General features: G+C 52.5%; 1 protein-coding gene across 2 annotated transcripts in view; it reads left to right on the top strand.

Moving 5' to 3' along the window:
* The window catches only part of EXT2 (exostosin glycosyltransferase 2), a 129616-nt gene extending 117515 nt beyond the window's left edge, over positions 1-12101 (top strand). The window contains exons 12-14 of one of the 2 annotated variants that reach the window (XM_056131308.1): positions 458-586; positions 3480-3562; positions 11477-12101. In XM_056131308.1, the coding sequence (XP_055987283.1) occupies positions 458-586; positions 3480-3562; positions 11477-11615 (351 nt within the window). In that variant the 3' untranslated portion in view covers positions 11616-12101. The remainder of the gene's footprint in view (positions 1-457; positions 587-3479; positions 3563-11476) is intronic. The other variant, XM_056131317.1, reaches the window with a different exon arrangement.
* Positions 12102-12392: the final 291 nt, after the last annotated feature.

The raw sequence follows: 12392 nt of genomic DNA, 5'->3' as shown, positions 1-12392 counted from the left end.
TTTGATCCCTGGCACCACATATGGTTCCCCGATCTCAACCAGGAGTGATCCCTGAGCACAAAGCCAGGAGTAAACCCTGAGCACTGCCTGGTGTGGCCCCCAAACAAAAAAAAAATAGAAAGGAAAAGAAAAGGAAGATTCAGAGTGTGTCTAGAGAGGGTTGATGTCGCCTGCCACACTGTCATCAGTCCAGTAGCTGCCTCCTGCAAGGGCTCCTGGCTGTACATCTCCTTGTGACTAGCAGTGTCTAAAAGAAAGGCAGCACTTGGGGTGCAGAGTCTCTGGATCAGAAGCACCTGCTAACAGCACCTGCTCCTTTCACCATCCTGGTGGACACAGCCATAGGATCCATTGTATGAGAGGAAACTCATTCCCAGGCACGGCCTGGGTGCCTTTTTTGTGATGGCCCAAGGAAGGAACCGCCCCTTGACACGGCTCTTTTTGTCTCCCCCGACAGTATTTCAATTACCTGTACACCTACAAAATGCCCGGGGACATCAAGAACTGGGTCGACGCTCACATGAACTGTGAAGACATCGCCATGAACTTCCTGGTGGCCAACGTCACGGGGAAGGCTGTCATCAAGGTACGGGGTGTCCAGGCCCACCCACCTACTGCCCTGCACCTGTGGGGGTTCCCTTAGGTAGGAGGAAGTGGAGGACAAGGTGAACCGCACGCCCCAAAGCTTTCAGTTTGCAGAGCCTCAGGTTGATGTGCTGGAGGGGGAGGCTCCAATCCTTTAAAAAGAGCTCATTTGGGGCCGGAAAGATAGCCCAGTGGTCACGGCACTTGCCAGGCACACAGCCATTGTGATTCAATGCCCGGCACCCTTGTGTTCCCCATTTACTGCCAGGACTAATCCCTAAGTGCAGAGCCAGAATAAGCCTTGAGCTGAGCCCAGTTGGGTGTTGCCCCAAAACAAAGATACATAGTTGAATGAATAAACAGAGCTTCCTTTGCTTCTTTTGTTATAGTTCTCTTTCCCCTGCAATTTTTTAATCTCTAGTAGCAGAAATCAAGGTTATGAGGGCCCTTGGATAAACGCCTGGAGTGATAGCACAGTGGTAGGCTGTTTGCCTTGCGCACAGCCAGCCCGGCCGAGCCAGGTTCGATTCCTCCGCCCCTCTCAGACAGCCTGGCAAGCTACCGAGAGTATTCAATATGCCAAACACAGTCACAAGAAGTCTCTCAATGGAGACATTACTGGGTCCGCTCGAGGAGGGCAGTGGCAGTGCAGTTGGATAAACGTGGTTTTTTTGTTTGTTTGTTTTTCGTTTTTTGTTTTTGGATTACACCCGGTGTTTCTCAGGGTTACTCCTGGCTCTGCACTCAGGAATTACTCCTGTCAGGGTCAAGGAACTATATTGGATCCTGGGAATCAAACTTGGGTCAGCTGCATGCCTGGGTCAGCTGCATGCAAGGCAAATGCCCTATTCACTGTACTATCTATTTGGCTTTTTTTTTTTTTAATTTGAGTTTCATTGTCAAAACTGATTTTGGAATCTTTCTTGGATTTGATCTGGTTTGCTTTGCTTCTGGTGTACTGTTTTTGCTTCATTAAACCTCTAACCGGACCCTCACACATATAAGGCATGTGCTTCGGCTGTATCCCTGGCCGGTCTTTATTTTTTCTTATAGAAATTGACAAGAGTAGCACACTTGGTACAATAATACCTGTAGCTGTGCCCATACCAACATTGTGTTAAAATACCAATTACAGGTTTTAAAAAAGTACCTTTTCCCATCACACCCTGATAACCGAGAGTGCATATGTGTTTGTGGATATCTGTTCTTGAAATGCATGTTTGGCTCACAGCTGATCCTGAGGTGTCTGTTTAGTTTGTTTTTCTTGGTTCAGGGGGCCACACCCTGCAGTGTTCAGGCACCTTGCTCAGGGGTCACTCCTGGTGGTGCTAGGAGTCGGAGGGAGGGCCACCTATGTGGTGCTTGAGCATCTCAACCTGACCCTGTCCTCCAGCCTGAGCCCCTCAGGTACCTTGGCTGCGTCTGCTTGGGCTGTGAGTAGGTCCTGGGATTCCATCTGTGAAAACAGGCCATGCAGCCAGGCCGGTCCCCCATACTGGGCTCATCCCTGGCCGGGAGCTGCGCTTGGGAACTCGGACCCCACCTGTGCTCGTCTTTCGCCTTCCGTGGGTGAGCGAAGCCAAAGGGACTGAAGAGCCAGAGGAGCCTGACTGTCCTCTCGTCTCGCATGACTTGACCCCGTCCTTACCCCACCCCCAGCTCTAAATCACTCAGTGAGCCTCTGTCTCACCAAGGGAAACCAAAGAATGTAAATCGAGAGATTAGTTTTAAATGAACACTGGGTCCTGCCCCCTCTCCCCCTCCCCACCCCGCCCCTTTCCAATCTCAAAATTTGCCTTTTTTTTTTTAAGGGCATTTTTTTTGTTATGTCTTTTCTCCACATGTTTATTCAAGTACTAATAAAGATCATAAGAACACCAAACAGGGGCCAAGTTGTTCAGCAGAGAAATTCAGGAGCAGAAAGACTCGAGTGTGTGTGTGTGTGTGTGTGTGTGTGTGTGTGTGTGTGTGTGTGTGTGTGTGTAAAAGTATCAGTGCATGCAGGTACATATGTACATGGCCATGTGGACATCCTGGCTGTTGCACGGAAGTCTGTACCAAATTTGCCTTTTTGACAGGCTTCAGGATGTTTTTCAGCTGTGTCTGCCTCCTCCTCCTCAGAACTAGGGATTCCTAGTGCCTTAGCCTTGCCCTGGTGGCTGACTTTTCTCTCTAGTATAGACTATGTTTGGGGAGCAGCCCCTCCACCTCCCCCCTGCCCCCCACAAGCTCACTTGAAAAGAACCCATTCCAAGTTGAAGATTTGGGCGGGTGGGAGGGAGAGACAGCATGTAAGGGGCCCTTGAATTCTTTCCCCAGTTCGCGGTAATGGCCGAGGACCCCAGTCCCGCCCAGAATGGGCCGCTGCTCAGGGCGTTCGCCATGAGCTCGGCAGACAGCGAGCGCCCGTGGGGAGGAAGGTTACGGTGAAAGTTATGGGAAGCTGTATTTCATCGCCCTTATGGCTGCAAGAACAAATGGTGTTTATACAAGGACCTTGGCAGTGAGAAAACAGTCATTAAACAGGAATTAAGGAGCTTGTCATCACCACTTCTTTCCCGTTACAGAAGGCAAAAGCCTTCCAAGCCTTTTTTTTTTTTATTGGGCCCTGGTGAGTTCTGCCCTTGGCCAAGCCAGACAGGATTGAAGGGAGGAGCGTGAGGTGTGTGCGCCCACACGTGTGTGCATGCGTGCATGCATGTGCGTGTGTGCGCGTGCATGTGTACATGTGTGTGTGCGCGTGTGTGTGTGTGTGTGTGTGTGTGTGTGTTTGCACACGGGGGGACCTGCCTCTCCACTTACAGAACACAGCAAGCATGTCGCATGGGGCCACAAGCCCGATTTCACAGCCCAGGGAGCTGATGGCTGGGTATGTTTTTCTGCTGCTCCGGCAGGTAACACCACGAAAGAAATTCAAATGTCCCGAGTGCACGGCCATCGACGGGCTCTCGCTGGACCAGACACACATGGTGGAGAGGTGAGTGAGTGAGCCCGCCCTTGCCGCTGAGGCCCCTTCCCTGCCCAGGCCTCGTTTATGGGATTTGGCTGGAGATAGAAGGACGGCAGCTGGCCGCCCTAGCCATCGCCTCTCTGCAGTGTGGGAATTTGGGTTAGTTCAGGCCCAGGTCACCCAAGAATTAATTTGGAATGCTCCTCGCTCAATTTGTAATGGCTGGAAGGGTCTTAAAAAGTACAGCCGGCCTTAAGCTCTGGAACCCAAGGATGCTCCGAGCAGGCTGTGCCGTGAGGCATCCGTCCGCAGTCACGTGAGCAGGGAGCTGGTTCAGTCCAGGGAAATCACTGGCTGGTTTTACAGGGCTGCCATTTCCACGCTCGAGTAAAAATCGGATTCTAAAAATTTACACCAGACCCACCAAAGACAGGTTAGCTTTGCTTTTGTGGGTACAGCCAAAGCGTTTTGCAGGAACAGAGCTGCACAGCAGCTCCGTGGGTGGGTGGGTGAGTGGGTGGGTGGGGGCCTCCGGGACGCTCCCTGCATTGAGATTCACTTACTCGGGGGTGCATCTCGGGGTGGAATATGGCACAGGAGGCCTGGGAGGGGCAGGAGAGGCCATCACTGCTGGGCAGTAGATATAATCAGTCTCACATGTATCCCCAAAGTCCCCAAACTTCCAGGCTCCTGCATTCAGTCGGGTTCTTCCAAAAGGCAGTTCTTTATGCAAGACAGTAAACTCCTTCTGATATCCAGTAGCTCTAGCGTCAAGGGACTGGAAGGCTGTCAGAGTGTGTTACAGGCCCTTCCAGAATAAGACATCCCCTTCCAGTCTCCACCAGTCACATACACATCTGCTTGCAGCCATTCATTTCTGAAATCTGTCAGCAATATTAAAATCCTTCAAGCAGAGAGGGATTTCTAATTTTTTTTTTTTTGGGTCTCGTACAGAAAGTTCAGTTGGCTTCATTCTTCTCTAATGTCATGCCTTACTCCTTCTCTTCTTACTGCTACTCTCTAAATGCTATCCACTCATATTTCTTACTCAAATTATGTGCATTTTGCCACTGTCAGTGAGAAGTAGCTATGTTATGATTCTGGAAATGTTATTCACACTTGTACGTATGACACAGTCAAGAACTCAACAATTAACTGTCTAGATCATTTGAAAGGGACCCCAATTCTAGTTTAGTGGAGTCCAAGAAAACCATGCTTTATTTGTTTGTTTTTGGACCACTGCCCCTGGCTGTTCTCAGGGTTTAGTCCTGGCTCTGTGCTTGGGGTGGGTTCAGGGTAGGCTCAGGGTGGGCTCAGGATGTGCTCTTGATGGGATCGTGGGACCATGTGGTGTGCCAGGGATAAAATCTGGTTGGCCTCGTGCAAGGCAAGTGCCCTACCTTCTGTTCCATCGCTGTGGTCCAAGAAAACCACTATTAAGTCTGATCCCATGCTCTGTATTTTGGGGAATTCATCGCACTAAACTAATAGGTTATTGGTTGGGCAAAGTTAATATGGTGGGGCTCTGTGCTTCCAAAAGGACTTAGAAGGAGAAGTTGGCCTGACAATGTCAATGACATTAGTGCAGAGGCTGAACAATTCTTATCTGGCGTCAGGGAGATGACAACACATGTAAAAAGCCTCAACATGCAGCGAGAGGCATGTAAGTGGGATAGAATTATTCTTAAACGCTGAAGAAAAGAGCGTAGAACTCTCCTCTTTGAAAAGAAGCTTTAGAGAATAAAATAGGCGATAGCCTAGATGTTCTTTGACTCAGTCAGATTATTCCCGAGCCTATAATTAATAGCAACAAATTGCACACACACACACACACACACATCTCGAATGTGAGGTGTAGAGATAACTGTAATAAAATAAAATTGAATTGAATTCTAGTAAATGTGTGTGCAGCTTAATCAGAGTTTTCCCTCCTAAGTGCCATGAGACTTGAAGCGTTATCCTGGTTCAAAGGAGGGAACAGTGCCTCTTGCTAAGTTAGGAATTAGGAATCGTTTCTTAAAAGAGCCAACTCTGACCATCAGTCTCCAGAGAACAGTCAGGTTCTGCCCGGCAACAGTGGACAAGATGAGAGGTCTGTGCCGGAGGCGGGAGAGGCATGAGGGTCAGAGGTGCCAGCCAGCAAGGCGACGTGTATTTGGCAAGCGGCTCGGGGGTGCGGCTGGGCTGAGGCAGATAACTCATTCCAGCCAAACTGCAGAAAGTCTTGACTACCCACTGGAGACGTCTGGGCCTTCATTCTGTACACTCTGGTAAGCCATTGAGGTTTTTCAATAGGGAGCAACTTGACTTGAGTGTTGCTTTGAGATTCATTTGGGAGTAGTGTTTAGAACAGAGTAGCACATAGCATAGAATTGTGTGTCGCTTGAGTAGAACATTGGACAGAGTAGCGTGTAGTTTCAGAGTTCATGGGGTAGAGTAGCATAGAGGATAGAATGTAGGATAGAGCAGTGTGTAGCTTGAATAGTACGTAGCATAGAATAAGTAATGCGAGACAGAGTAGCACATAGTTAGAATAATGTGTAGTGTAATATGATAACGTGTGGCTTGAGTAGTATGTAGGATAGAATAGTACATATGGTAGAATAAAGCGTGTGGGTTTGCTTAGTAAGACCGAGTAGTGTGTAGGATACAGTAGTGCATGGGATGACAAGATGGAAGAAGGAACAGTTCTAAGGCTTCGATGAAACAATGCAGAAAGAAGGAGAAGGATTAAATTGCAAGATTCTCTTTTCTCCCCAAGCTTGATTTTCACCCAGACAGAAAGGCAGAGGTGATGAAGAAGGAGTTGACAGAGTGTTCACTCTGATTCTGATGTTACATAAGACAGGGGCACTGCTGTGACTGGCTTGCCCCTCAGACCATGTGATTCCTAAGGGCAGCAGAAGGTGTTAGGCTTGGGCGGAGTCAATGGCTTGGGGGTCGTGCACTTGAGTTATCTGCAGACAGGGACAGGGAGCATGGCCTTAGCAATGTGGTGCAAGAACTTTAGAAGGAAAATTTAAAATGAGGATTTGGGGAAGACATCTGGTCGTGGGAAGCAACCGGGTGAAAAAGTCAGGAACAGGAGACACAGCAGTGAATCCCAGAAGACAGTAGAACAGTAGCTCACCGGAGATCTCTCTGGACCCCTTACCAAGTCAGTTCCACTGGCGCACCTCAGATGGAGCCCTCTCTGCCCACTCCAGATGAAACCCCGATGGCCATGAGCTTCCAGAAGCAAAACCCAGATACGTGAATTTAAGGACTAAGACTCCAGGCCACATGGTGGTAGCAGAGATGGGTCACCCCTCCCTGTCTCCCCACCCCCTTGGGGTTCTGGCTGTCACACCCACGATCTGCCTCCGGGCACCATCTCAACACATCAACAGCCTTGATCCAGTGACAAACAAATGAATCTCAAAATGGATTAGCTCCCTACAGAGATGTCTCTGGACCCCAACCATTTACGATTTTAGAATTCCAGAAGTGTGCGGCCACAAAGGCGGCCGCATGACTTCTCATTATATTCATAATAAGCAATTGAAAATAAATTCTGGTGGTGGGAAATTCAAGATAATGGTGGTGGAAAGGTGTAATGGTGGTGGGATTGGTGTTGAAATATTGAATGCAATCAACTAATGTGAACAACCTTATGAAAATAAAATTTTTAAAAAAGTCAGGGGGCAGAACATTGAGGAATCCAGACCTTAAGGAGCTAGAGAAGAATCAGCACTGGAGAGTCATTCAGCATCTTCTAGAGAGGCCCTGCAGGACCTAGGCTCCATCTTATCTGAGCTCATGGGCCCAGGGAGGAACTGGGAGCCTGCAGACTGGAGCAGGGCACCGATTGAACAGGCACCACCAGAGCCGGAGAGTCTGAGCTGGGGGTGGGCAGAGAGTGAGTCTGACTAACCCGTTAGGAATTCTGATAGAAGATGTAACTAAATCAATCTTAAAAAAAAAAAAACAACTTTGTGGGAGAGGTGCAGTGGGTGGAGCAATAGCACAGCAGGTAGGGTGTTTGCCTAGCCAAACCTGATCAGACTCTGGTTTGATCCCCAGGATCCTATATGGTCCCCCAAGGCACTGCTAGGAGTAATTCCTGAGTGCAAGCCAGGAGTGACCCCTGAGTATTGCTGGGTGTGACCCAAAAAGAAAAAAAAAGAGAATAACATTTTTTGGTGGTGGGAGGGTGTTGGGTCACATCCAGCTGTGCTCTGGGTTTATTCCTGGATCTGTGCTCAGGGAACCCTCCTAGTGGTGCTTGGCTTACTACGTGCATACTGAAAATCACATCAAGGTCAACTGTGTGCAAGGCAGGCACCCTGGCCCTGCTCTCTTGCACCTCAGAGCTCAGTCTTGACGTCAGGTAGAATCTGGAAACAAGGCTGTTTAGATTAGAGGGTGGATCACTGAATCACTAAATAAGACCCTTAGACCGGAAAGGAGGGAGGATATTGTTTCTCGAGGGGATGTCCCAACTGTGGAATTGTTCCTTTGCTTTTTTTTATTTTCTTTTTGGGGGGGTCTTTTGGGGTCACACCCAGCGAAGCTCAGGGGTTACTCCTGGCTCTTCACTCAGGAATTACTCCTGGCGGTGCTCGGGGGACCATATGGAATGTCGGGGATCGAATCCGGGTTGCCCGTGTGCAGGGCAAATGCCCTCCCCGCTGTGCTATTCCTCCAGCCTCCTTTTGTTTTTTTCTGTAGTTCCCTTTGTGGGGGTGGGAGGGTGGCGAAGCACACATTGCACAAAACAGTAAAGAGTTGAGCACTCTGCAAGTTCCAAGCTTAATGCTGTTAGGTTGTGTGGTTCAGTAAGCTTATTTATTCTTTGAAGCTTATTTAAATTTGGGGTCCAAGATCAGGACTCTCAGTTGCCTGAAAGAGTCACTTTCACAGTCTGGCATCCGGTTCCAAGATTGATTCTTAATTCTTTAAAGCCAGAAGAATTTGTTGTTGGTCGTTCTCATCAGTGCCTTCACGAGGGTCAAGAGAGTCGTGGCAGTTGAATTAAAAAATAAAGCAGGGCCAGAGCCAGTAGGACAGCAGGGCGGGCATTTGTGCCTCATGTGCAGGCGGCCTGGAGACCATCCCCGGCACCCCATGTGATCCCCATAAGCCCTGCCAGGAGTGACCCCTGAGCGCAGAGCCAGGCGTAAACCCTGAGTCCCACTGCTGGTGACCCCTCCCCCCCCCAAACAAAACAAAATAAAGGCAGTATTCTGATCCAAGGCCGTCTTTGTCCAGACAGTAAATTTAACACTGACTCGCTCTGTGACTTGAGCAGGTCGGCTTACCTCGGCTGCCCTGCAGAGCATTGTGGCCCCTAACATGGGGACGCTGCTGTTTATTGCACGGGTGACTATCCACAGACTCTTAGTAGCCACCGACTGTAATTCCACTTAGAGGTTCCGCCAGCCTTTATTGGATGCTGCAGCCGGGGTGTGATGAAATAACAGTGTGTGGAAGGTGGCCATGGTGTTTCCCCAGCAGTGACCCTAAGGGCCTCTGGTTCCTGGGATGTGTGTGTGTGTGTGTGTGTGTGTGTGTGTGTGTGTGTGTGTGTGTAACAGGAAAACATCCCAGGTGCTTTCTACCCACCCCTCCCCTCCCAAGACACCCTCAGCACTATAGGGGAGACTTGTGAGGGTTCTCAGGGTATTCTAGAAAAACACGCAGCAGATGCAGAGGCTGCAGAATAGCGGCCCAGGTGACCGTTCGGTGGACTCCCAGCAGCATGTCCCACATACTCTCCTGTGGCCTGTCCTGCTGCCCGGCTCCCCTGTGTGGGAAGATTGCGAGAAGTGCTGTGGGAAGCTGCCAGGAGAGTCTCAGGGTGAGCTGGAGGAGGCTGAGGGCAGGCAAGGGGAGCGCTAAGCGGTCCCCCCGGTCCACAGTTTCCCCGAGGTGCCAGGGACCACCCCGTTCTGCCAGCAGCCATCATTCTCCATGGGTACAGTGGCCGGAAACAAGCAGCATCTCCTTGTTTGCCGGCATACCTTTGCAAAGCTTCGACCCTGATGTTTCAGGAGAGCAACCTTGATTGGGGGGGGGGGGGCACTCCCCAACAATCCCTATGCTGGGGCCTAGGCAGTGTTTATGCCCACACCCCGCCATGCTGTACTGCTCTGGCCCATGAGTGACAGGTTACCAGGCAGTGGCAGGGCTCAACACTTCGGACAATGTCCCCCGAGGGCCGAAGAGATGGCGCATAGGGCTAGAGTATGCGCTTTGCACGCTAGAGCCCCGGGTTTGAACCCCAGCACCACACAGTCTCCCAGGCACTGTCAGGAGCCACCCACCCCCAAGCACTGAGCCAAGAGTAGCCTCCATGACCCCAAGAATGTGGCGTCTCTGTCTGTCCCCAGCCCCACATCTCTGATTTGGTTTGGGGTTTGGTTGGGAGCTGTCACACCCGGTGATGCCCAGGGTGGGTTACTCCTGGCTCTGCACCCAGGAATCACTCTTAGCCGTGCCCTGGGAACCATATGGGATGCTGGGGATCAAACCCCGGGTCAGCCACGTGCCAGGCCACCTAACCCTGCTGTACTGTTTGCTCCTCTCTTTGGAAACTTGATCGCTACCTTCAGAACCTGCCAGCCTGGGACCTCTCCATTCCCCGCGGGTTCTGGAAGGGGATGGGAAGGGCAGAGGCTCGAGCCCAGCTGGGAACCAGCACTGGGTCCTCCCTCAGTCTGGGCACTTAATCTCTGCCAGCCCCGCGTGGTCCTCCGCCCTATAATGTAGAGCTACTGTGGACCCTGCCCTTGGGTGTGGAGAGGGGAATACTTTGGAGGAAATCAAAATGGTCATGCATGTAAATTATGGGGCAGGTAATGGGCGCCCAGCGGTTTTTAACTGCAACCCAAGAATTATGTTCAATGAATTCATGTCACCTCTCAATTAAGACTTAGCCTCAGGAGCCGGGATGCCGGCCTTGGGCTTTTTTCCTCTTCCTCATATTTTGACTCTGGTCCAGTGGGACGTGGGGGTGTTAGTAGCACCGTCCCCGTCAGTCCATTGTGGGGGCACAGAGAGGGGTTCTGGAGGATAGAAAGGCCCTGGAAGGAAGCCAGTCCGGCACACGTCATCTGACCCTGGTGTTGCTCTGTGAACTTGATGACCCAGCTTACCTGGACATAGGCTCAGGGTGGGGCTTTTCTGGTAACTCAGCACCCCACAGAGGAGAACCCGAGGGGACCAGCAACAGCTTCTCCCTGTGGCCCCGAGAGCTCTCTGACACAGACCCGTGGATTGGGGTTGCTGGACTCTGCCAGGATGGGGCGGGGCAGGGGGCAGTACACCTGACAGAGGAGGTGGGGGTGGCCTTTCTGAAATCCTCCCTGGAGGTGTCCCCTTCGCTGCCTGCCTGACCCACTGGCCTGGTGGCCCTGATACCAGTTTGTCCTCCTGCAGCTGTCTGACCAGAACTGGTCCCACCGAACCCGGAAGAGGCGACTCCCTGGGCTTGGTGGGGGTCAGGAAACGGACCCCGCTGGGCCGGCCCTTGTGGTGAGGGCCAGCAGCACCCACCCCCACTGTGGCGGGCTCCCCGCACCTCGCTCTTCTCCACCCTTTGCCTCTCTCCAGCTGGCAGGGACGGGGTTAAGGAGGGTTGGCCGCTGATCCACCTTGGTCTGAGGCCTGCAGTGCTGAGCCCTGAGCCCCGGGAATGACTGGAATTCTGGAATTCCAGGGGGGAGGGGAAGAGCTGTGCTGACCTCTACCGGGGGTCCCAGGGCCTCCTCACCGGGGCACCCCTCCCCCTTCCTCCCACTGCTGGAAGAGTCGGGCACCCCTGGGTCCCTCTGTGCTTCTTTCCCGGGCCAGTGGGGGGGCGGGGGTGAGGGGGTTTGGGGGGCAGAAGATTACGGGGTGGGCTGGCCGGGGTCGGGAGCCTCTTGACGCCTCTCCTCCTCCTTTTCTCCCTCTCCCCAGGTCCGAGTGCATCAACAAGTTTGCCTCAGTCTTCGGGACCATGCCCCTCAAGGTGGTCGAGCACCGGGCCGACCCCGTTCTGTATAAGGACGACTTTCCTGAGAAGCTGAAGAGTTTCCCCAACATCGGCAGCCTGTGAAGCACACCCTGGGAGGAGGGGGAGGCAGAGCCCTCCCTCTACCCCTGAGACCCAGGGATCTCAGAGTGGACCACGGCCCTGGCGTCCAGCGTCTCGGCCCTGTCCCCCACGGTGCCCTGAGCCTGCAGTGCCCAGTCTAGCCCTGTGTCCCTCCTGCCCGCCCTGAGGAAGCTGGGGGGGAGGCAGGGGTTGGCACGGAGGGTGTGTGTGTGTGTGGGCCAGCTCAGAAGATACGTGCCACCAAGGGCAGGAAGAGAACGTGGGGGGAACAGGGACCCTCACAGCAGTCAGAGCCATTTCAGGAGAAGCCAAGGTGCTCAGAATTCGGGCCCGAGCCCGCCTCCCTGTGGGGTTGCATGGGCCCCCACCCCCCCTTGGGGGGCATGAGGATTGGGGGTAGGGGGTGAGGGGTAGCCTCAGGGTCTGTGCAGTGTCCAGAACACCCAGTCAGGTGCCAGCCAGTGAGTCACACCAGCAGCTCTCCCGGGTTTGGCTCTTTGATATGAATAAAAGGATTTTCTAGTTCCCTTTCTACTTGGCCTTGAATACGGTTCTTGGTGTCAGAACTCGCTCTTGTTCCTCTACTCGTCGAACACTCGCGGCCGGCTGGGATGTGGCCTGCTGCCCGCCCTGGGGTGAAGGCTGGGACCAGCAGGGGCAAACCCCAGGCCCCCGAGTGGGGTCTCCCCGACCCCCCAGGGGGCTCTGCCGGGCTCTCTCCTGAGCGGGTGAAGTGGGCAGCCTAGGGGAGCAGAGAGCCCCACCTCCTCCTTCGGG

This window comes from Sorex fumeus, unplaced genomic scaffold (assembly GCF_029834395.1).
Source record: "Sorex fumeus unplaced genomic scaffold, SorFum_2.1 ptg000007l, whole genome shotgun sequence".
NCBI lineage: Eukaryota > Metazoa > Chordata > Mammalia > Eulipotyphla > Soricidae > Sorex > Sorex fumeus.
Note: the sequence above shows the minus strand (reverse complement) of the source record. Positions and strands in the feature narration are given on the sequence as shown.